We start from the raw sequence: 26,115 nt of genomic DNA on the forward strand, positions 1-26,115 counted from the left end.
TTTTTACCTTATCAAATGAAAAATTGTGTTTAATTGTTGGAAATAAAAGTCGAGTATTGATTTCGATTTCAATGTAAATAATTTAACATAGCTCAGTACACAAATTGATTCATGTTCGGGTATTGATTAGTAGTTTGTATGTGTGCCACCTAAACGCGCTAAAGGAAGTGTTCTAAAAAAATTCATTACTGACTGCCGTTGAAAGTTTTTGCACAGTTACGGCGTACCATTAATACTAGACATGTACGCCAAGAAATATTTGCTCAATTTATATTGATGAATGCGAAAATTTTATCACACAGTAGAAGTGTACTGTCGTTGAAAGTTTTTGCACAGTTACAGCGTACCATTAATACTAGACATGTACGCCAAGTAATATTTGCTCAATTTATATTGATGAATGCGAAAATTATTATAACACAGTACAAGTATACTGTTTTGCTACTGTACCAACGCTAATAGATGAAATTTTCGTTGGGCCGTCAAATCAATAGTAGTTCGAATTTTAAAAGTGCTCTAAATAATTAAAAAAAACGCGAACTTGCGGTCGGAAATACCTAATAATGTAGAGAGAATTAAAATTTTTTAGGAATCTAGAAGATAAGGGCACAAGGAAATATCAAAATATTTTGATCGTGAAACGTGCAGGTTGAAAACTTTTTGGTTAAAAACACAAGATATCAAGAACAAATTCCGGAAGTATCCGAATACTACGATTATTATGGGCAGATTAAAAAGAAAAATGAACATTAACCGCAAATGTTGCATGAATCATTTGTTATTGATAATTAACTAGAAATTTAAATACAAATATATGCAAGCACTGATTCCTTGTAATATATTTTTTGAGTCACTTATCATTGTTATCAATGATAAGATTCTTATCAAGGTAAGTTAATGGCTTTACTACTTAAGAACATCCTAATTCGATTAATCATTCTTAACAGAACACAGGAAAAGCTTTTAAAACACACTCACCCTGTCTGGCTATCGCAGATTGGGTTTAGCATTGGCATGTTTTGTTGAATGGCTAATTGCTCGCATTGATTGTCGTTACTATTTAAAAAAAAATACAGATATTTTTTCGCTCATATTGCATGCCTCTCGTTGTTTCATTTTATACATTTTGTTTGAAAACTAAGAAACTGGCAAATAAGTTGACCACATCGGCATCGAAAATATTTCGGAGATCACCTCCATCATCAAACACCGGCTGCAGGGTTCAGCAGCAGCAGATTAGCTACAAATAAATGCATGTAAATACAGCTGAGCAAGACACTTTATCTTCAGTTTCGTCGAGGTGCTGCTCCTCCAACGTCTTTCCCGCCGGGCAAAGCGCTCACGACTTCCACCCGCTCTAGAAGTGCTTAATATTCACTTGTTCATTTCACGTGTAAACCTGTGCGATCCTCCTGTACCAAACGTTTTTGTGATACTTGATCTTAAATTGAATAAATTAAATTAGTTTAACTTAAAAGGCGATCGGTTTTATAATCTTGCCTTTTTAGGCATGCTTAAAAAAATAAATAAATCGCTAAATCAGTTCGTGTTGTATCGTTGGAATTTCATGAAGGTAAGTTCGAGATCCAGTCAATGATATCCAGCAATCGCATGTCAATTGATCCACGCACAATATTTTCAGATATGAATCAACTGATTGCAATTCAAACGACGCAACATAATTATTGCGAAAGCTTAAGAAGACTTCCATTATAAATGAGGTTATTCTATACCCCGAGTCAGGATCGTGACCGTGGTCTGGCACGTGTTAGGTATTTACTATTGAGTGTCATTTGTTTCCGCAGGATATTCGTAATCGCCAATGGCTATTGTCGCTGCTGTTGTTTGCAGCTGCGATGAATTCAGCCACAGCGGCCGCTTTAACACACACTTCAGGTGAGGAAAAGGGTCTTTAGCAAAAAAAAAAAATAATATATATGTGCAAGTATGATTGAAGACCAGAGCATGCTTTTTATTAATAATCTTCTTATTCGTTTTTTCAATGAGTGCAATAAAATTTCTAGTTGGCGCCGGGAGATAAAAAAGCAGATTACCAAATGACATTTTAATGGATTGCGACCTTTCGAAAATACAATTTTCATTATCAAGCAGCTGAAAGTTTTGCAACACTTAAAATTTAACTTTGGAAATGACAGTAGTACAAATCAATGGTATAGTGAATACAATTTGAAATATACGCTTAAAATTACTCTGAAAATAATTTCAGCGTCCGGACGAATCCTGTAGTTTGGAGGTTGATGGCTGGAGACTCGCTCTTGATAATGATGGCCTCAACTATCGCCAGTCTCGATGGGTCGGGGCACCGCATAACTATGCTGGTGCAGGTCTCCAATGTCGCTCGGGTGATGGTCTCATTGTGAGCCTCCCGAATGTAGTTCTTAGGTCCTCCAGATTGTAGGTGGCATATCTGAGTCGACGGCTTGAAGCCGTGCTAGCACGACCTTAATTAAGCCGCCGCCTAGCTTCATTTATTTAAGACTCTGTCCAACATTGAGGCAAATTTGCATCAGATTTTTTTTACATCAAATTAGAATTCCGCCATTTCACGTAGCACCAGCCACAGTGAATATGAAACGTCGAAATTGCACCGAAGGGCGAGGAAAGTTGTAAATCCCTCCATTGAAATGTCGAAAATTCTTCATTTTGATAGAAAAGTGATCTTGGTCGGAAGTCAAGTAGTAGTTATTTTATACTAGTTATTTTAATCTTAATATGAAGATTTAGGCCAACTTAAGCTTCTGGACAGCACAGCTGATAAGCACAGTTGAGTAACATCCTGTTCACCTACCACTGACAGCTTGTTATTGCTGTAAACAACAGCTATTCCGTGTAGCGCGGTTCGCTCGTTCTTCATCGCTTCGTTGAGATATTACTGCCATGCACCACCGAGTGTGTGCTCCAATCAGCCCTGAATGGAGCGCCTAACATATTACCGTATAACCACCAATCGGCCGCGGATTAAGCCTGTTGTCGGTAATCTGCCCAAGAGGTACGGTACCTCATCTTGTACTATGTATCGAGACCTTTGCATCACCTAACAAGGATGCGGATATTCCAGATGGTAATTTCTCGGACCGAGGACGTGGAGAACGGATGTAGCACGCGGGCCACGCGCAGGCCAGCAGTAACTAGAAATATTCTGGTGATTATAGTACATGTGAAGTGGAAGTAGCATTTCAATCGGAATCCTTTAATGAAGTCACGAATCGAGTGCGTCGACTCGATTCTGAGTCGCGTGCGTCGATAAATGTGCCCGGCACCAGCCACAACGGCGAAATTTCACGCGCGTCTCGAACCGGACATCGTGTCATGGCCGTGTATAGTTAACTATTCATTATTCAGGTGGTTTGCAAATCGTGGAGACAAGACTGCAGAAATTTATTAGATACCAAGCTAAAGTACTGTTGAATGTTCAATAATTCATACTAATGCGTAGTTTAAATGGTATAAATATCCATGAATATGGTTCTGAATATGCGTGGTACAATTCTCCAAAGAATACTCAGAACAATTTAAGATTAGTTTGACTAATGCAAATCAGTGCGCGAATAATTTCGTCCAGTGCTTAAATTAACTAGGCGCAGATGAACCCGCTGCCTGAAACGTTTTAGGCGTTGGAGCTCAGGGTTTAGTTGCCCACAATATGTTGCTAATGCTCTGAATTGTCTTGCTAGAAAGGCCCGGTGTTCCAGCCATAACTTCTAATATTTCAAGCAAACTAAAGTCGGCGCTCCACTTTGCAATAGTCTCGATGCATAGGTGGAGGTAGCTTTTACAGTCAGGTTATTAATCTTCTTAGCCTTCTCGAGGCGCGCTACCATTTAATTGCACTCCGCCCCTGACTTGATTTGAAGCTACTGTTACGACCTCTTGCAAAAGACTAGAAATTCGGCAGCAAGTCACCTGCTCTACCAGCCTTCGTTTCTCGTCGAAGATAACATTCATGGTTCGTGGGACGATGCCAGCGTCAACCCCGCTCCCCCCTCCATAGTTTAGGACTATATACAATTCCTGACAAGGCTAGCCCGTACGCATACGTTGACGCCGTCAAGGTCTGACTCTGAACCAGATACGATACTTCGTGAATGATCTGATTGGTGAGATAAGATTTTTAAGGACACCGTCAATTACAAAAGCTGTTATTTCATGCGATAGTGCAACAGCTGGGACACGCAAATGGATGTTTATATCTGTCTGTTGTCCTGTTGACAACACCAAGACTACCAGACAGAATGCAGGTATTCAGTTCCGTCAAATCATACCAGTTGTCCAGACAACAGCAAAACTCGCGTCAGCCCGAGTGTTTCCTGGCCCCTAGATGTGGTCATAGTTGAATCTATAAGAGCGGCTGTCTGCCCCCTTTTTTCCAGTCGATCATCTCTAATGATGAATGGGAAACCTACGTAACTCTGTGAATGACCGGGTACGGCAGGGGCTTTATCCGGCAAAAAATCAGTACGATCCCCTTATGCTCTATTAAATCACTCGAGAGGATCTCCCTAAGAAACTCCATCTTTAGAAGATCTCTGCCAAGTTCGGAAGTCTTGGCGCTCTTTGCTGACACTCATCTCCTTGTAAATCGCATGCAGCTTGCAAATTTTAGACTTTATCCAAATATTGGCTGTATAAACTTTCGAATTGAGTTTTTTGTTATATGGCACATCACGTTTTTTATTTTTAATAGCCTCGATGAAGAGGCGGAGATAACCATTGCTCATATTTATTTTGTTACATTCGTCGAGTCGCACCTTTTCTAAGCCCGAGATTTTTCGTCGCTCACAACCCGCCAAGTCAACCCAAGGGGAGTCCTTGGATCGGAGTCCCGCTATAGCCCGACGAGGCTATAGCGGGACTGGGCATTAGGATGGACTGACACCTTGTGTGAGCCGGAACTATAAGAATTCCTCTTCGTAACGGCAACGGCGCGATGTCTTCTCGCTGTGTGAATCATTTTTAAGACTTCTTCAAGGCCCCGTGGGTGTGGGCAGAACGGGCGTCGGGACTTACTAGTTCCTTCTTCGTCGGGGAAACTGAGGTCGCGAACCCGATCTTGATAAAGTTGATATACTTCCAACCATACTCGGCTCGAGGGTGTACTGCCAGCTCAGCCTGCGAAACTCCGCGAAGATAGCCATCTCTGCTCATTGAATGATTCCACCGCCATCCCGCTCCCCTCCTCCATGGTATACCTACGTCATCCCCGGCCCGGGCGGCCCGTACGCTAGTATGCAACTATGCATACGAAAAAGCCGCCAAGGGCAGACGGAATGAGAGCAGCTACTTTTTTCTAGTAGGAGATTGTGAATACAAAAACCTTAACTTTCCATATTTATGAGCTTTATATATGATAAAATCCCATTGGATTTATTATTGCAAATTAGCAATGAATGCCTTGCCTCAACAAATGAGCATGTGATGGCATGCAAATATTTTTTCTGACCCTCCTTAATGGCCTTGAAAAGGTCCTTCAAGGTTCTTGGGACGATTCCCCATCCTTCAGGATGAAGGATGCCTCCTGACTCGCAAGGTGCCTCCTGACTACAGTCGTCGCAAGTAGATCTTGCTTTCTCTCATGATAGAACTGCAAACACATAAGAATTGTGAATACTATTAACATTAATTTTCCACATTATAGTAATTATGAGCTTTATATATTATCAAGTCCTAGCGGAAAAAGTTGCCATCTGAGGAAAGGAAATAGTCTGCTGGCAGAAGGGAAGATAAATAAACATTTATTAATGTTTAAATAAATCATTTAAACATATGCAACTTTAAACAATCAGTCACAAATAATACGTATGACACAACATTTTTATTGGCCCATAATGCTTTTTTTTTCATCAACAAAAATCCATCATATAAATAAAATAGATAAAAAAAACACGCACAAATAGTGAGAATATTACATGGACACAAGCAATGAATGACTTGCCTCAACAAATGAGAAGGAGATGAGGCCGCTCCTCAATGGCCTTGAAGATTCCCAGGGCCAATGGCCTTTAATAATTTCAGGGCCCTGGGAATAATTCCATCTTCAGCACGCTGCCGCTCCGTCCCCGGCCATCGTACAAGTCTTACCGGATGCCGTTTGGCCGTACGCCAAGACGGTGAATTCCAGGAACAATTCATTTCCAGGTTGTTCCTGGAAATGAACAAATCATCGAAATGAAATGAAAAAAAAAAAATGAAAAGGCAATGATGCGTTAAAGGTAATCCATTTGCAGAAGAGCAGCTGTGGGCTCCGACAGCGATTGACGCAGCCGCGACACCTGGCGGTAGCTGCGAACTGTAAGACTTCGTGGTATAGTCTGTAATCCGAGTGCCGAGCAAGTGAGAGGCGGCAGTTACCAGACTAGAGGCCATCTCATGACTCTTGAATGCGGGCGAGAACGCGCAGGTCTCCGTCTTGCTGGAATAGTTGGCTTGGAGCGCAGCTTGCTCAACTCTTTTTCCTGTTATAGTATCAAGTCCTGTGATAGTGTGGATTGGGAGGTGAAGGTTGTTAGCAGGAGCATTAGGCAGTGCTAGTATAGTTCAAAAACAGGCAAGGAACAAATTGAAATTAGGATACATTGCTAGTTTTCAACATTAGGTCAACGCTATTTTAACCTTGAGCCCTGGACACTAGCATTAATGGTAAGGCAAAGTTGCGTTTTCAGAACTTTCAAGTTATTCAAAAGGACGTTCTTCTCTTCGATAATAGAGGCCGTGCTCTCCGACAGTTTCCACATCTCCTACTCCAGAAACTGCTTCTTCGCTCGCCAAGCGAAGATTCCGATTCTTTTTGAACTGAGAACTCTTCACCTGCTTCTGCAAGGCACCACATTGTTCCCATTGACTGTCGTCTACAGGAGTTGAGACCTTATTAGCTTCAAATATTTCAATGCCGAGCACCGCATTTTCAGATTTAGAGTTGGCTTTTGCCATCCTCGCAGGATTTTCAGTTTGAACTCCATTAAGTTCGTTATTATATGCAGACCTCGTCAGGTCTTTTTGGACAACTCCACGTTATCCATAGAACGTCGCTATTGTTCCTTAGCACACATTTCAGCACGTCACTTACGCCTCTTCGATTCGAGTAGGATCGCGGTGTAGTTGGTCGTCGTGTAGCTGGGTTGATTCGTAGATCCTCCCCGATGACCGCGTTAGTGCCTTCCACGTCGATGCTGCTGGCAATGCATTTAAGCCGTGGCCCTACTAATTGCGGCTGACGTGAAATCTACCGCGGCCGACGCAAGTTCATTCTCCGGGTTAACACTGCGTTCTGCATCAAAAGATAGAGGCAAGAGCCTGTGCAACAGATGCCCTGAATGGGGTGCCCGTATCATTCATTTTTGCAACGTGTACATGTGCAACATTCCGCAATGTGTACCGCAATGTATAGCGGAAAGTTACCTCCTAACGGAGTATGTAAATTATTCAAACATCGATTCACCACTTGTCTGGTGGTTGCTATTCTGATGGCGTCCACTAACCAGATCGACTAATTGAGGATGGCGTCCAAGACTGCCAAGGCTGAGCTGCCCCAGGTTGATTTTGGAGCCCTCGCCAGTTGCGCCTGCCTCCGGTTGTTCGCTACCAGCGAGGTCGACAACTAGCAACCTGCCGGTCACTGTCTTGTCTATATTATTTAGCTCAATATGTTTACAGCTCGATATACGATATACAGTTTTTAGCTCGAGTGTTTACATACATACTTTTAATTATCCCCACACTTTTCACTCAAACCAATTTTTCCAAATATCTGGCACAACAAATTTACATTTCATGATTTGTAAAACCCACAGACTGTACCTCTCATTCGAGACGAGCGATCTTTGCTTGCTTCGGATCGTAACCAATCTTCAAAGCCTGCCGTACAAACTGCAGTGAGAATGTAGCATAGGTGTGCATGCGTCTACCCCAAGAAAAGCACCTAAAGACTGCAGCATTCCAAGAAACCGGCTTCTAATCATCATGACAAAACGTACATAATTCAATCAACAAACACCTAAATCCACTAGCGATATGATGAAACCAGGTCATGTCTTACTTACTGAGGTAGCAGTTTAAATCAGCCCTCGCTACTCAAGACAGAATATAATCAATGTTTCATTGCATCATACATTTTATTCTAAAAATACAAGTCTTACCTTTAAGCAGCATTGTAAGCTTAGATCCTTGCTTGTTACGGGACGTTTCCGATTTTCAACGCCTGCCTTGGGAACTGCAGCGTTGTTGTTGTTGTTGTTGTTCGCCCCCTCCCCGTCCCGCGACAACTGCGGGACGGGGCCTACACCTATTCCTGCGGCCAGCCGACCAGAAAAATCAATAATTGCATGAATTAGAGAATGCGTGTTGAGGCATATGCAATTGTGCTGCAGAATACATATCAGCAAACAAAAACAATGACTACATAGAAATGCGAATGTCATCAATTGCACCAAAATAAGATTGAATGATTCCATCACCACCTCATGGTGATCAACTACCTGTGTGCACGGAAAATTAAAACTAGATACAAGTCTCCCATTCATTTGCAGATTGACTCTACAATAGAAACTCCAGTTCACACAAATCTGTCATTTTTCAATCTAATATATATTCAATCTGAATAAATATTTCCAAACTAAGAGTGCTGTTAGATAACTGTTCAATAATAATGATAGCCTACTAAGTAATAGCAGCAGACAAATATTTTCATCAACATGATCTGTAAAGATCAGATAAGTAAGAATAATTATTAGAACAAAGTATTTAACTTGAGCCGCATTTGTACAATAATAAAAACCAATCCATCTATGAAACAACATAGGTAGGCATTAGTGGCATACATCATTTACAAGAAGGAGAACTTGTGACTTTAAAATGTATGCTGACTGCTGACGTCACCATTAAAATTAAATCCCTCTCAATTCAATTTAGGCATGCTTACACTTTTTTTTGAGAGATAAAAAATTTGCTGCGACGACATTAAGAAAATCATTTTTCGCAACTATATTTCGTTCATTTTGGTGTGACTGGCAGTCACGTGCTCCGAAGCAAGTTTTATTGTTGAACTTGGATTTGTACGTAGAACGTAGGTAAAAGTAAAACCAAACATATTTCAGCTGAGACTGGGCTGGTTGTAGTGACGTCTGCAAGTGAGTGACCTAAGCATTAAGATCCCTCGTTTGCTTAAATCTCATGAATCATGATTATGAAATTATGATTAATTTAAAAGCATAGCAAACAGCCAAAGATTTCACCACTTTTCAAGAATGAAAACGTTTCGGAGTCCAGCTCCATTGTCAAAATCAAAGAGACGAGTAGAATCAACAAGACGACAAAATTTCACACAGAAGATAAAAACCTTAATTGACAGAATATCCACATACACATAAGGTGACTGACTTATCTAATTACACATTATGAAATGAATGACTGAAAAATTGGAGCACCAAGTTAACTCACCGTGACATTTCGCCACTCAGAGACTTCTGAACTGCAACTAACAAATTCAAGTAGCTAAACTTCGGGCGTACGACTGAAGGTCTGAACTAAAGGACTATGTGAAGCGTACATGTGGAATTGCGATTACAATCGTTATATACTTGAAAATATATTATTAAGCTCCTGGAACTTTTTGGAGTACCCAAGATTTTTTTCATTTAGAACCTAGACGTATTTAGTAATATTNATCTCGTACGTCTGCGACGGCGACAACGACTGCGGCGACGCCAGTGACGAACGCAATTGTAATTATAAATTAATGTTACGTCTGGAATTTTATATTATTTCAAATGATTTATTCATCATCAACCTGAAATTGTCGTCATGAACTTGCTTTCTGTCTATATTAACGTTGTTATATTCATTTTGCTAAGATATTATGTTGCTATTATGCCTGATGTTGTAATTAATATAATCAGTTGAGGTGTTATTGATGTTGTTATCTCATATTTTATCTTATTTTACACAGAAATATGCGTAACTTCGGACATAATTTATACAGAAATATGGAGAAAACTCGTCAATTTTACTTTGCCGTATCCGAAAATAGGTATGAATGTATTCCGGATACGTACATAAAAACTAAGTTAATAATAATAATAATAATAATAATAATAATAATAATAATAATAATAATAATAATAATAATAATAATAATAATAATAATAATAATAATAATAATGACATTCAAGTTCCAACACGCAGGCACGTGTGGCGATGACTTTACGTGCGGCAACGGTCACTGCGTGCCGCAGCTGAGCGTGTGTGACTCAGAGAACGACTGTGGCGACTACAGCGACGAACTCAACTGTACCGCAGGCGAGTTTATTTCAAACTGCTAAGCATCTTACATAATTGGGAACTGCAACAAGACAATTAAAAACTAATTGACAGTTTATTTAATTCAGAAATGTAACGCAGTCGAAATAATTCAGATCAAAATAAATTCACAACTTGGTTAGTTCAGCACTGCAACGCAGTCGAAATAAGTAAAAACTACTTAAAACTTTATAATTCAGAACTACCACCATTCAACCCAGTCCAGAAAATTAAAACTGCCAGGTTATAGTCTCCTCAAACAACTTTGTACTTTTATCTTGTGTCATAGATACTAAAAAATATAGTTATTATAAGGGCTGCTGGGTTCATATTTGGCCGATTCCTAAATCATGATGAGCCTTGTGGCTTTCTTCTACTCTACGCATCTCAGGCAAGACTGTGCCTTATAATGGAGACATCGAATCATTTTTAACATTGATGGCTCAAATTACAATTTTCTTAGTTTATTAAATTAAGTAATGGCACAAAAAGAATGCCCGCCACCGCTTGAACATTTTTGGGATGAATTTTCATGGAATGTTCCAAATATAACTTTGTCAAATGAAAGACAATGTGAACCTAATAACAAGGAAGCTATTTATTTAAAATACGCGCGTGCAAGCGTTGTCATAATTTTTGTCTACTTCGATTTTAATTTGAAAACTTATTCGTGGAAAAGGTGCTGACAAGAAAAATTCTGTCATTTACACCGAACATAACAGATGCTTATTGTAGCGCTATAATGAATCAAAATCTATTGCAATAACGCGAGCGAGACAGCGATGCAGACAACAAAACTGAGTCGCCATGTCTGCGAAGAGACGCTGCGTCTTTGTGCACATCGTTTTAGTTTATATACAGAAATCGTATCGATGTTCAGTGCACAAGTAGAAGTGACAGATTGGAATGAAACAAATACAGAAATGCAGAGTATGAGGATTGCCTTTTCTGGAATGCACATTTTTTCTGTTTGATAAGTACACATAAAGTCGCTAAATTAACGGCATCATACATCCTCTTAACAGCGGCCTGCACGACGGGTTTTCTCTGCAGCAACGGCAAGTGCTTGCCTTCATCCTTCCGCTGTGATGGCGACAACGATTGTGACGGTCAAACAGGCGGCACCGAAGGCACTGGCGTCCTGGCCAATATTAGCGATGACGAGAGAGACTGCGAAGGATTCAGTAAGGCCATAGATGGAAACATAGCGTTAAAAAATGCTCCCAGTGATATACGTGCAATAAAATATGGTTCCCCTAGGTTCCCCTGGAAATAGCTGTTAGAAATAAGGTTACCAGTGAAGATATTATAAGGGGAACCTTATTTCTAACAGTTATTTCCAGGGGAACCTAGGGGAACCATATTTTATTGAGAATTTGTTGCTAGAAAAAAAGGCTCCCAGTAGAAATACGTGCAATAAAATATGGTTCCCCTAGGTTCCCCTGGAAATAAATGCCACTGTAATCAGAAAACATTGTTCTGCTTGTGAGTGATCATGGGTGCTAATTATCACGGATTGGTGGTAAAAGGCACAACAACAAAATTTTTACAGTAATACGGTTTCTAAATTTCCTCCAAAAAAACTTTATTGCAAACAAATAGACTTCTTTCTTTTATAATCATTTTTTTGTAAAGTCGATAGCAAATGGTAAAATTATTCCTACATGTACGAAATAACACAAATAAATGTTATTTGTTCGTGTGCGATGGTTCGTGAGCTTCATTCGTGCGTAAACCATCATTAAAATATAGAATAAGTTCTAATACAATGCGCAATTTCACTGATAATGCTGTGCATCGTTAATATGCTATGACCATTAACGCACAAATACAATAAACAACATTTCAGGCAGGTGCAATGCATTGCAGTTTCAATGCATCAACAAACGCTGCATCCCCGCGAGTTATAAGTGTGATGGCGACAACGATTGCGGCGACATGAGTGATGAGCGCAACTGTACGCACGGTAAGCGCCTTTATAATCTTTCAGGGTGAGCGCACCTGTATTAAATCTGATTGTAAGTGTACTGAAATATTTTAAGTTTGAGTCACGTTTGATAGGGTAAATGTATCTATTAAGGGCGCACCTGTGCGTAGATTGAATGACTGATGATATGTGAGCGTGGGTGACTTTACGAAGTTCACGTAGAGTGGGTGACTGATATAATTTGTCTGCTAAACTATAGGTAGAGTGTGTGACTGATAGTATGTGAGCGCAACTATACCTGGGTTACAAAAAACTGCAGGTCGTCATTTACCGAATAAGTGACGTGACATGTGACTCCAAAATTATTTGGTTTAAAATGCCTGAAAAATAATCAAATAAATTTTGTGGAATTATTATGCAATTTGGTTATTTCTTAAATCATGCTTCGTTGCTCAAGCACAAAACAAATTAATATGAACGTAATTTATTTTAATACCAACTTTCAACAAAAATTCTCCTAAGCATGTTTTTTTACTCCATTTTTGTCGGCCAAAAACTATTACACAAAAAATCTTAATTTATCGAGCACCAAATTTTAATGCCAGCATTTTTGTTTTGCAGCTGGCACGGACTGTCGGATCACGCAATTCTTGTGTGATAATCTCGTCGAAGATAACATTCATGGTTCGTGGGACGGTGCCAGTGTCAACCCCGTTGACGCATACGTTGACGCCGTCAAGGTCTGACTGAACCACTGCCAAGATACGATAATTCGTGAAAGACCTGATTGGTGAGATAAGATTTTTTAACGACACCCGATCAATTACAAAAGTTATTAATTCACGCGATAGTGCAACAGCTGGGACACGCTAATGGATGTTTATATCTGTCTATCGTCTTGTTGATAACGCAAAAACTACCAGACAAAGTGCATGTATTCAGTTCTGTCAAATCGTACCAGTTGTCCAGACAACGGTAACACTTGCGTCAGCCTGAGTGTTCCCGGGCCCCTAGACGTGGTCATAGGTGAATCATGTGAGCCGCTGTCTGCCCCCTCTTTTCCACTCGAGCATCTCTAATGATGAATGGGAAAGCTACGTAACTCGGCTAATGTCCGGTACGGCAGGGGCTTTATCTGGCAAAAAATCCGTACGTTCCCCTTAGGGAATCTTCCTTAGAACCTCCATCTTCAGAAGATCTCGTCTAAGTTCGGAGGTCTTGGCGCTCTTCGCCGACAGTTCTCTCCTTATAAATGGTATCCAAAGCCTGCAAAGATCCCTTTTCAGAATATCCCGGCTAAGTAATGACGCCGATGGCGACAGAAGAGACGACACTACAGGCGAGGCCTGGTGACCAGAAGTAATGCATCCGTCTTCGTTGAGCATATATATGCCACAGTAGCAGCAACATTTCCTTGACTCCCGGAGCAACCAGCTGCAGCTGAGCATGCTCCCGCAATATGGTGCGGGCTTCTGCATGTCCCCCAGAGCCTACTTTTTCTGCGAGGCATTCTGCTCTGCAAATGAAGACTAGTTAAGTAGTCAGTAGTACTAGTATCTACTGGCTCGTCAGCTCATCGGCTGGAATCTATATCGCACATTACGGCACAGGTGACTAATTAAATTACACCAATGTCGGTTAAGTTCAACTTCGTAAACGCTGAATAACAGTCTTATGTGGGTACATACCAATCTAACAATGGTAGTCACGTTGAACTGACTACGTGTCAGTCATGCAAGTAGCCAATGAAATGGTGAAGGACAGTGAAAATTTTAATTATCGATCCTTACTGCTGAAACAAACGAAAGGTATTGCGGGCTACGATGTTTGAAACAGTTTTACATTAGTCTGGAAGAGATAACAAAACCAAATTACAAAGTGATGTACAACATAAAATAACATAGTGATCTCGGCGCTGCAGTGTAGGCCTGATGTGGCCTGTCGCCGATTCTTTTCCTTTTCGTGCCTTGAAATTTCTTTTCCTTTTCGTGCCACAGAAGATCGAAATCGTGTCATTTGACCGTAATTTTTCATGACTGACGAAAGTTTGAAATAGCTACTCGACTTCCACCGGGTTCGATATGGTGCTAGGCATTTCAAATCTGAACATATATTTTTCCACAACAAACAACTGCTTCATCGCTTTTGCATCTAGGAACTCGCATGAGCGTCTGATTAATCCAAGAAGTATGTTGGATGTGTTAGGTTGCGTTTCAACATGCTTAGAAAATTTTAGCTCCTTGTCGACAAACTCCGAGATCTTTTTCCACACTAGACTTTTCAATCATTACTCTCTCGTTGATTTGACTTGATATGAGAGTCACTAACTAACTAACTAGGTAATAGGTACCTAGTTAGTATTACCTAGTAACTAACTAGGTAATCTAACTAGGTCAAACGACTAACTCAATGACCAGCGTCATCACTCCACACCGCACTGGCCGCCGGCCGGAGCTGAGAGTGAGACCAAGAATATAGAGTACAAGCAGCACAAGGGGAACTAGTTGACCAAGTAGCAAAAGCTAGGCGGTAGGAGTAACAACTGCGGCTATACGCCGGCCCCTAAATCCGAGGCTATTGAATTTGCAACAAACAAACGCAGCTAATTTACAAGTTATCTTCAGCGATAAGCTACACCTGTTTTGAAAGAAGTCCATACATGATTAGACGTACCGAACTTGTCAATAGAATGCTTACATATACTTTCTAACACTACTGACGTTACACAGTTGTTTTTATCAATTTTTACACTTCTTACTCTATCCACCGACCACAAGTTACGATGCACATTTTTTTCCACAAGCACGACTTAAATCGTTAACTTTAAGAGAGCGTTCCACAGTCTGCCACTTCTGACGCAGATTCAACAAAACAAGATATTGGCGACTTCCAGCGCTTCTACAATAAAGTAGGTAAGTATTGAACTAGCTTCCAACGGCGCTGCGGCTAAGACTCAGCCGTCCAATAATACTGAAGGGAACGTTACACCAGCAGTAGTTCTCCATAAATGGTTTGGAGTTGATGGTTTCTAAGTCGCCAAATTCTGACGACTTTTCCGTCAGTGACATTATTTAGAACGCATTACATTTCACAAAACAAAATACACAAATCTTCATCTTTAGGCTTAATTTAGGCTCTTAGTTCGACTATCATAGAAAGATCTTTCGTTTAGAATTTGACCTCTAGATTGTCAGGAGGAATGCTCTCACTGTAACATTGGGAAGGGAAGAAAACTGGATTACACAGATCGGGTCCTACGTTTCTAAGAATTGGACCTTTAAATCATTCAACAGTGGAGCCTCTGCAACGGAGAAGAACTTATTCTATTTTAGGAAGAACTTAAATTTTCAGGATGAAATTAGAATTATTCATTTTCGAGACGGTTTGATTCGACGTACGTTCTAGGACGAAACTGTCAGGCGAATCAGGAAAAGGGGGTAATTAAAGATGTCGGCACAAATCATAATTTGTACGAAACTATGCATAATACATTTTATTCTAAAAAACACAAGTCTGTTCTTGAAGCATCCGAGTCACGGTAGATGTGCCGGGCAGAATTGGCGAGTGCGCCCACGACTCTGGCGAGACTCCGCAGCCCCAAATTTATGCTTCGGACTTCGCCATATGTTATACATACATGTGCTTCATTCTGGCTGCCAACGTAGTCCACAGTAGGGAGCAAGGCTGAGCAGCTCCAGTGATGCTGGAGCCTTCGCCAGCCGCGCCTGCAGCGGGCCTTTTGCTCCCAGCGAGCTTTAAAAGTAGCAGCTCAGCGCTCACTACGTTGTCGCTGCATATATAACAGCCACTTAATTACGGCTACATGCAAAATTTGCTGCAAATGGAATAAAACTTCCATGTATCATTACTGCCTAGGGCTATTACTGCCTAAGGCTTATTAACTACTTCGCAAAACTCATTTATTCAATCTAAATTATATTCAGCTTTAATAAATATCTAAATCAAGAGTTCGTTATCAACTATTCAACATTAAGATAGCTAGTGGCAGCAGACAAATATTTAGTTAACAGAGATTGTTAGAACTAAGTGTCAAAACTTCAGCCGCATTTGTACAATAATGAAAAGCAATCCATCTACGATTTAACGCTGGCATTAGTGGCATACATCATTGACATTCGACAAGCAGAGCTTTTGATTATCAAATTTATGCTGACATCACCCATCAAAATGACATCCCCCTCTATTTAATTAGGCATACTTACGTTTTTCGTGCGTTATGACTTGCTGCGACGATACGAAGATTATATTTCATCGCAGCTATATTTCTTTTCTTTTTGTGTGTGGCTGGCAACCACATGCTCTGAAGTTTGTATGTACAAAACCGCACTTTTATTTCAACGGAGACCGGGCTGGTTGTAGACTTGTAGTGACCGTCTGTTAAGATCCCTAGCTTGATGCTTAAACCTCATGATTATAAACGATTTAAAAGCATAGAAAAACGGCCTAAGAAGTCACCACTTCTCAACTCCTAAGAATGAAAAAGTTTCGGAGTCCAGCTCCATTGTCAGTTCAATATCTGGGAGACGAGCAGATTCAAAACAAATTTTCACACAGATGATAAAAACCTAATTGACAGAAAATCCGAATGCACATGAAGCGACTGATTTAACTATTTACAAATTCAGAAGTGAATGACTAACATATTGGAGGGAGCACAAAGTTAACTCACCGAAACATTTCGCCACAACGACGCTTCTGAACAGCAACTGACAAACTAAATTCAAGTAAACTTCTAAACTACTAAACTTCGGATGGACGACTGAAGGTCTGAATTAACTAAAGGACTACGTGAAGCGTACATGTGGAATTGCGATTACAATCGTTATATACATGAAAATATATTATTAAGCTCCGGTAACTTTTTGGAGTACCCAAGATTTTTTTCATTTAGAACCTAGGCGTATATAGTAATATTATGTAGCTGCCAAACATGATCAGGAAGTTGATTAAAAAATGCTAGATTAATGTTTACTCGAATTAGCAGCAGAAAAATAAATTTAACTGACGTGCTGGGAGCTTGACTATCAAAATATTGAAAAAACTGCAAAATGTGGCTTAATAATTCAAATCATATTTTCCGGAGCTGCCAGCATGAATATCAACGAATTCGTGGCATACATTTGGGTGAACTATATGAGGGAACCATGACGGGCATAGCAATAATGAAAAGTACATACTATCCAGAATTTTATGGGATCTATTAGGTGTGTTCGTGGTGTAATTATAATGATGATTTCTGAAGGATTCCAGTTAATTGAGAAAAAATATATGCTAGTCAGCTTATGAAAATGATGGATCCTGTTCGAAAAAATGTGTAGGTCTACTGTGAGATTTTAATCCTTAATTACGCGCAAAATCCCTTCAACTTAGTACACGATGCAAAATGATGCGAGATTAAATCCGGTGTGGTTGAAGTGATCAATGTCGAGCACTAGGACTTAGCAACAAAACTCATGGGATTAATAAAGATATGGAGGCCCCCAAGTGGTCAATTTAGGAAAATAATAAAACAATATGATTAATTTTTCACTGTATATTGGCGTAGAGCCGCTTTCTCCTAACATAAATCCCCAACTTTTGTTTAAGATGGCTAGTTTGTTTGTAACATTGTCTTCATTTTTGGTCATCAAAAATGTAAATCATTGTTCAATTTTGGAGGATTGGAGTACATACAAATATCATATGACGGTTTGATGAGGATGATTTAATCTGGGTAGAAAAGTTTAATGACCCCGGATTATATTGATGATGATGTCGTAAGCTGACTGCTAAGCTCCGAAACGCTCTTCGAAGACCTACAATTTATCGAACATATATGATCCTATCTAATTCGCCAATATCCGAGGCCTATTTCTTTCTTGCACCTTATTTCGATGGCGCAATCACTTTATGGCCGTAATTCCCAACCTGTTAGTGATTGAATTCGACTTGGAGATCTCGTGAAGTCGCCGCATATACGCTCAGGTTCTACTGAGTACCAATAATACTTCATATCAACCGCTAATATGTAGTGTCAGCTGCATTTAGTTTTTGTTAAAAAATTCCCGAACGGAGTAGGCGTATCGTTCGAATTTAAAGGTGGGCCACCGGCGAGCGGTGGATGCATGAGTGTCTGGTAACGGTTATTAATCATAAGTACTTTCATGAAATCATAAAATACCAATGACTTAAAATAATTCATGAACTCTGTAGGTGTTGGCGTACCAACAAGTAAACCCTTGCATAATACTAGCGGCCAGCCTACCGCTGGTTCGAAACCGCTGACTACGTAAATGGAATACGATAATTGATCGGCTAAACTCGACTACTGTTGAGATGGTCCTGGCATCTCTGAAAATTAATTTGTTATGATATTTTTTTCTATCCTTAAAATATTGGGACTCACTGGTCACCTTATACGCGTTCATCGCTTGTCAACTGTAGGATAACTGAAATAATAGTATCCAGGTTATTGTACTACCAATCCAGTCAAGCAACAGACTTGACTTACTTGCTTATTTTTAAATTTAGCAAAACTATAGCAGGACGATAATTTAGTTCATTGCTGAAGGTGATAATTAGCATTTAGAGCAATGATATTATTCATCGATCTTTTGAAAGATGATCAAATCTACGCAGAAGTGATAAGCCATTAAAGACATCGCAAAATCATCCTAAGTCGTACGCAAGAAAATTTTCAGCGAACAGAATACATCATTGAATGAACGATTGACAATCTCTTATATCAGAATCTTCCTTCTGCAAAGCATACATAATTTATTGCTTACAAAGCCTGAGCTGTATAGCGTCTCCAGGAAGTATCGAGCGAGTTTGGATAAAAAACGAAAGGGATTATTTACATGTATATATAAGTGATAGGCATTAAGATCATGAGATTGCAGCCATTTAAAGTACCTAAAGATTTTACTGCCAAAATTTTTTTTATTTTTCTTAAACAACTTTTCGAACTCTTATCCAGCAATCGTAAAATTACGTAGGAATGTTTGTGGATGTAAATCTTTTTTGTGTACGCACTAGCATAGGCAATCCAAAAATATGCAAGGACGTGCGATATTAAAATATCATTCAAATGTCTGATAACGCACGTATGTCGGAGGGGATGCATGCCAGGGGCCAGCATTGCCCAATGCCAGCATATCGTTCATACTCCTTTCCGTGCGCAAGCCTGCTTCAGGGCAGAGTAGACTAAGTGATTATTTGCTATTAAGGCCATAGGTACAAATTCCCTTCATGGTCATGGAAATGAACAAGCGAGCTAATGAGAAGCAAGCCACCAATACAATCGCTCTAAGCCGTACTTAGAACCGCCCAACAGTTCTATCCCATGCCGCCTTGCATGCAGAGGAAAGCTGAATTAGTCCAATAATGGTGTAAACAAAGAGTTGCAATAGAAGTTAAGGTTTATTGGGGGTTTTAAAATACAACTGACATTAGTACAACTGACATAAGTACTTATATCATTAGTCTGCTTATATCGCAAGTTCACAAGGAATTTAAAAGCAAAGAAAACGCCAAGAAAATTCACCATATCGATATTGAAATCGTTTCGGAGTCCAGCTCCATCATCAGTTCGACTAAACTAAAAATGAATAAAATCACTTTAAAAGTCAAAATTCAAAGACAGACATAAAACCTAAACAAGACCTAACATTATATCGAAATAAACAGGACTAGTTATGAACAACTTAGTCCTAGGGGTACGATTTACCTAGCGATTTACTATTTCCAGATTATATGAGCTAAACGCATTATTGAGACATGGTTTTCGTTTGAAGATATGTAGAGACTCCAAAATTCTCAAATCCGAGCAGCCAGAAGTGGAGCCGAGTATCCTGAAATCACTCTCAGATACAGCCACGTCGCACTGTTCAGCATGGAGGCGCACGGAAGAATGAGGAGGCTTGGCGAGAGGCAAGTTAGAACGATACGAGTATCCTGAAATCACTCTCAGATACAGCCACGTCGCACTGTTCAGCATGGAGGCGCACATTATTCGTCGCCTCACATCCATAACTCCCTATATTCGTCACCTCACATTCATAACTCCCTATATTCGTCACCTCACATTCATGACTCCCTATATTCATCACCTCACATTCATAACTCCCTATATTCGTCACCCCACACCCCTAACTCCCCATGATGCATAACTCCCCCCTCCCCCTCAGGGCCTTGCGACCCCGAGAAGTTCCGGTGCGACAACGCGGCGTGCCTGCCGATCTCGTACGTCTGCGACGGCGACAACGACTGCGGCGACGCCAGTGACGAACGCAATTGTAATTATAATTTAATGTTACGTCTGGAATTTTATATTATTTCAAATGATTTATTCATCATCGACCTGTATTTGTTGTCATGAACTTGCTTTCTTTCTATATTATCGTTGTTATCTTCATTTTGCTAAGATATTATATATGTTATGTTGCTATGTATACTGCCTGATGTTGTAATTTATATGCCGCGCGTTTTCACCAACGATGAGATTGCTCTTTAGGTCAAAGTATTATTTTTGACAACTTTCGACATGTTTGAAAAATCCTATCTCGTTGAGGTGCCATTGATGTTGTTATCTCATATTTTATCTCATTTTACTCAGAAATATACGTAACTTCGAAGATAATTTATACAGAAATATGGAGAAAGCTCATTTGTAAACGTTGCTGTATCCGAAAATAGTTACGAATGTATTCCGGATACGTACGTAAAAACTAAGTTGAAGTAACCAACAATAATAACAATGAAGATGAATGATGACATTCAAGTTCCAACACGCAGGCACGTGTGGCGATGACTTTACGTGCGGCAACGGCCACTGCGTGCCACGGCTGAGTGTGTGTGACTCAGAGAACGACTGTGGCGACTACAGCGACGAGCTCAACTGCACCGCAGGCGAGTTTATTTCGAAATGCTAAGCATCTTAGATAATTGGGAACTGCAACGAAATAATTAAAAACTAATTGACAGTTTATTTAATTTAGTACTGCATAGTAGGCAAAATTATTCTGAACTGCAACGCAGTCGAAATAATCCATAATTGCTTCACAGCTTGGTTGCTGGAACGCAGTCGAGATAATTAAAAATGAAATAAATAAATAAACTTTTAAAAACCACGAAATTCTTAACGGACAAAAAAGAAAAACCTTAACTCTTACATAACATTACATAACATTCTACATAACTTTAATGTTATGTAAGAGTTAATGCTTTTTCTTTTTTGTCCCTTAAGAAAACGTGGTTTTTAAAAGTTTTTTATTTATTTTATTTTCTACCTTTTAGTTTAGCAATTTTAGCAATTCAAATCATTTTCCAGGGTTGGCAATTTTGGATGTTCGACAAAAATACTCGACTGCCAACCGTGAATTTTTAATTTTTTTTAGCTAAAAAAATTTTTTATTAAAAAAATTCCGAATTTTTTAGTAAAAAAATTTTGTACGAAAATTTTTTTTTACAAAATTATTACTTCTGATGATCAAATCTTGAATTGTTAGGCAACATAAGCATGCATGCCAAATTTCAAGTTCCTAGGATCTTCAGAAGTGCTCTAAATTAGGTTTTGAATTTTTGATGACAGACAGAGACGAAGCGAAACTAAGAAAAACGTGGTAACTAATTGTTTGGCAGATTTCTAAATCTCGATGAGCCTCGTGACTTTCTTCTACTCTACGAAAGGCTGGGCCTTATAATGGAGATATCGAATCCTTTTCAAGATTGATGGCTTAAATCTACAATTTTTTTAGTTCATTAAATTGACTAATGCACAAAAAGATGCCCGCCACCTCTCGAACATTTTTGGGATGAATTTTCATAGAACGTTCCATTCATAACATTGTCAAATAAGGGACGATTATAATTACGAAAGAAGCTGTTTATTTAAAATACGCTCCTAAAATCTTTTCAGAATTTTTGTCTGCTTCGATTTTAATTTGAAAACTTATTCGTGGTTTAAAACGTGCTGAAAAATTCTGTCATTTACACCTAACACAACAGATGCTTAATGTGGCGCTACGATGAATTGAAATTTATTGCAATAACGCGAGCGGAAGAGTGAACCGAACAACGAAACCGAATTACCATATCTGCGAAGAGACGCTGCTTCTCTGTGCACATCGTTTAAGTTTACATTAAAGAATCGTATTGATGTTCGGTGTAGAAGTGACGGATTGGAATAAAAAAAAACAGAAATGCAGAGTATGAGGATTTCCTTTACTGGAATGCACATTTTTTCTGTATGATAAGTACAAATAAAGTGGCTGAATTAACGGCATCATATATCCTCTTAACAGCGGCCTGCACGACGGGTTTTCTCTGCAGCAACGGCAAGTGCTTGCCTTTATCCGTCCGCTGTGATGGCGACAACGATTGCGGCGACATGAGTGATGAGCGCAACTGTACGCACGGTAAGCGCCTTTATAATCTTTCAGGGTGAGCGCACCTGTAAATTTATCGAGCACCAAATTTTAATGCCAGCATTTTTGTTTTGCAGCTGGCACGGACTGTCGGATCACGCAATTCTTGTGTGATAACGGAAACTGCGTCGCGTCCGGTAACAAGTGTGACGGAGACGACGACTGTGGAGACAACAGCGACGAGAGAAACTGTGCGTAAAATGTTTCAAAATTCAATGATCTTATATGCATATATATTAAGCTAAAGAGATGCACGAAAAAATATAAAATTTCAGGAACCGAAATACAAATTCTTTTTCCTAAATGTATGCAACAAAAAAAAAAAAAAAAAAAACAAGAATGTTGTTGAGCATGAAAGCGTATTAGCAATAAATAAAATATAGGCATTGTATTATACAGAGGACCAGTATGGTTTCATGATAAATTTTTATGATAAAGTTTTTTGGCTGTCTTTGAGGAAACAATGGACAGTATTAATCAAAGAAAATTGAATTTGAGAAGTAGCTAACTAGAACCGATTATGTGAGATTTTTACAGCCTTCTTCATCAATATTTCGGATTTTGAAAATCGCTGCACAAAAAGGAACCTATAAAAAGTCGACGGTATTTCTCGCCTTATAGTATGCAAAATGGTCGCTAACCAAAAGGTTAAGTTTCACCGAACCTTCCGTTTCGTGTTGAAAAAAAATTCGATGCGACTCACGCTTCCTATATTGCCGATTGATGATTTGTCATCAATAAAATATCAAATAAATACTAATACAAGACGCCATTTCAGTGATGACGCTGTGCATCGTTGACATGCTGCTACCATTGATGCACAGATAAAATAATCATTATTTCAGGCACGTGCGATTCATCGCAGTTTCAATGCAACAACAAACGCTGCATCCGTGCGAGTTATAAGTGTGATGGCGACAACGATTGCGGTGACATGAGTGATGAGCGCAACTGTACGCACGGTGAGCGCATTTATAATCTTTCAGGGTAAGCGCACCTGTATCAAAACCTAGGGGAACCATATTTTATTGAGAATTAGTTGCTAGAAAAAAAGGCTCCCAGTAGAAATACGTGCAATAAAATATGGTTCCCCTAGGTTCCCCTGGAAATAACTGTTAGAAATAAGGTTCCCCTTATAATATTTTCACAGGGAACCTTATTTCCAACAGTTATTCCCAGGAGAACCTAGGGGAATAATATTTTATTGCACGTATTTCTACTGGGAGCCTTTTTTCTATCAACTAATTCTCAATAAAATGTGGTTCCTCTAGGTTCCCCTCGAAATAACTGTTAGAAACAACGTTCCCAGTGAAAATATTATAAGTGGAAGCTTATTTCTTATAATAAGGGGAACCTCAGTGTACTGAAACGTTTTTAGTTTGAGTCACGTTTAATAGAGTACACGTATCTATTAAGGGCGCGCCTGTGTTAAGAGGGAATAACTGATATGTGAACGCAAGTTCCCATAGAGTGGGTGACTGATATAATTTGTCTACTAAACTATAGGTAAAGTGTGTGACTGATAATATGTGAGCGCAACTGTACCTGGGTTGCAGAATAACTGCAGTCGTCATTTACCCTACCGTGCAAATGATTTGTTTTAAAATGCCTGAACAAATTTTAGAATACATTTTGTGCAATTATTATGCAATTTGGTTATTTCTTAAATCATGCCTCGCTGCTTCAGCACAAAACAAATTTATATGATCGTATTTTATTTTAATGCCAACTTTCAACGAAAATTCTCCTAAGAATAGGTTTTTTTACTTAATTTTTGTCGGCCAAAAATTGTTACACAAAAAATCTTAATTTATCGAGCACCAAATTTTAATGCCAGCATTTTTGTTTTGCAGCTGGCACCGACTGTTGGATCACGCAATTCTTGTGTGATAACGGAAACTGCATCGCGTCCGGTAACAAGTGTGACGGAGACAACGACTGTGGAGACAACAGCGACGAGAGAAATTGTGCGTAAAATGTTTCAAAATTCAATGATCTTATATGTATATATATTAAGTTAAAGAGATGCACGAAAAGTTTAAGTTTCGCCGAACCTTTCGTTTCGTGTTGAAAAGAAAATCGACGTGACTCACGCTTCCTATATATTGTCGATTGATGATTTGTTATCAATAAAATATCAAATTATAATGCTAATTTAATGTGCCATTTCAGTGATGCCGCTGTGCATCGTTGACATGCTGCTACCATTGATGCACAGATAAAATAATTAATATTTCAGGCACGTGCAATGCATTGCAGTTTCAATGCAACAACAAACGCTGCATCCCCGCGAGTTATGAGTGTGATGGCGACAACGATTGCGGTGACATGAGTGATGAGCGCAACTGTACGCACGGTAAGCGCAATTATCATTCAGGGTGAGCGCACCTGCATTAAATTTGATGATGAGTGTACTGAAACATTTTAAGTTTTAGTAACGTTTCATTGGGTAAACGTATCTAATCAGGGCGTACCTGTGCGTAGAGTGAATGACTGATGAAAAATGGTGACAAGAATTGTATAATAATATTAAAGGTTTATTTTTGTTTATAAAAAGGCCTATTACTTTCATTGTTTTAGTCCTGTATCGGTTTCACGGTCCTTCAATTTCAAATAATGTAAGTTGAATTGTATTATGTAGTTGGTAAACGCATTTTGTTCTAAAATGTTAACCTTATTTTACAAAGGTTTTTGAACTGAAAACCGTCAATAAAATATCAAATAAATACTAAGACTGCACAGAAAAAGAATTTGACTGTGGCAGATATCGCTGCATACCGCTGACTCAGCGTTGCGACGGCGACCGTGACTGTCCGAACGGGAACGACGAGACCAACTGTACACAAGGTGAGATTCAACGTTCTGTGATGCAGACAATAATGAACAGTAAATGAACACGATGAGACACGATGAAACCAACTGTACACAAGATGAGATACAACTTTCTATGATGCAGACAATAATGAACAGTATATGAACACGATTAAACCAACTGTGTACAAGGTGAACCTGAACGTTCTATGATGCAGACAATAATGATAAATGAACACGAAACAGAACGATGAGACCAACTGTACACAAGGTGAGATTTGACCTTCAGCATGCAGACAATAATGAACACGAACAGACCTAATGAAACCAACTGCACACAAGGTGAAGCTTAACTTTCCATGATGCAGACAAAAATGAACAGTAAATAAACAAGAACATGAACGATGAGACCAACTGTACACGAGGTGAGATGTAACGTTAAATGATGACTATATAATGACAATAATGAATAGCATGTAAGACAATAATGAATAGTATGTGAGTTATATACGCTTGACGTTTAAGTTGGTTGTGAGGCAACAGTTTGTGGGGTAAGTGCCAGTCATTACCCACACAGTAAAACAAGAATGGAAATGAAAGAGACTGGAACTGAGATTTTACTGCAAGGCAAATTAACAA

At 39.3% G+C, this 26,115-nt stretch overlaps 1 protein-coding gene across 1 annotated transcript; it reads left to right on the top strand.

Annotated features, from left to right (window-relative positions):
* Window positions 1–1,315: 1,315 nt before the first annotated feature.
* Window positions 1,316–25,512, top strand: LOC108674240 (low-density lipoprotein receptor-related protein 4; the record flags this gene model as incomplete). Its single annotated transcript, XM_018162174.2, has 10 exons — window positions 1,316–1,573; window positions 1,806–1,896; window positions 20,428–20,535; window positions 21,035–21,148; window positions 22,543–22,656; window positions 22,743–22,856; window positions 23,511–23,627; window positions 24,519–24,632; window positions 24,905–25,043; window positions 25,430–25,512. Coding segments are annotated over exons 1-10 (1,057 nt in total), but the record flags the coding sequence as incomplete, so codon positions are not given.
* Window positions 25,513–26,115: the final 603 nt, after the last annotated feature.

The sequence above is a fragment of the Hyalella azteca genome, unplaced genomic scaffold (assembly GCF_000764305.2).
Source record: "Hyalella azteca isolate HAZT.00-mixed unplaced genomic scaffold, Hazt_2.0.2 contig5801, whole genome shotgun sequence".
NCBI lineage: Eukaryota > Metazoa > Arthropoda > Malacostraca > Amphipoda > Hyalellidae > Hyalella > Hyalella azteca.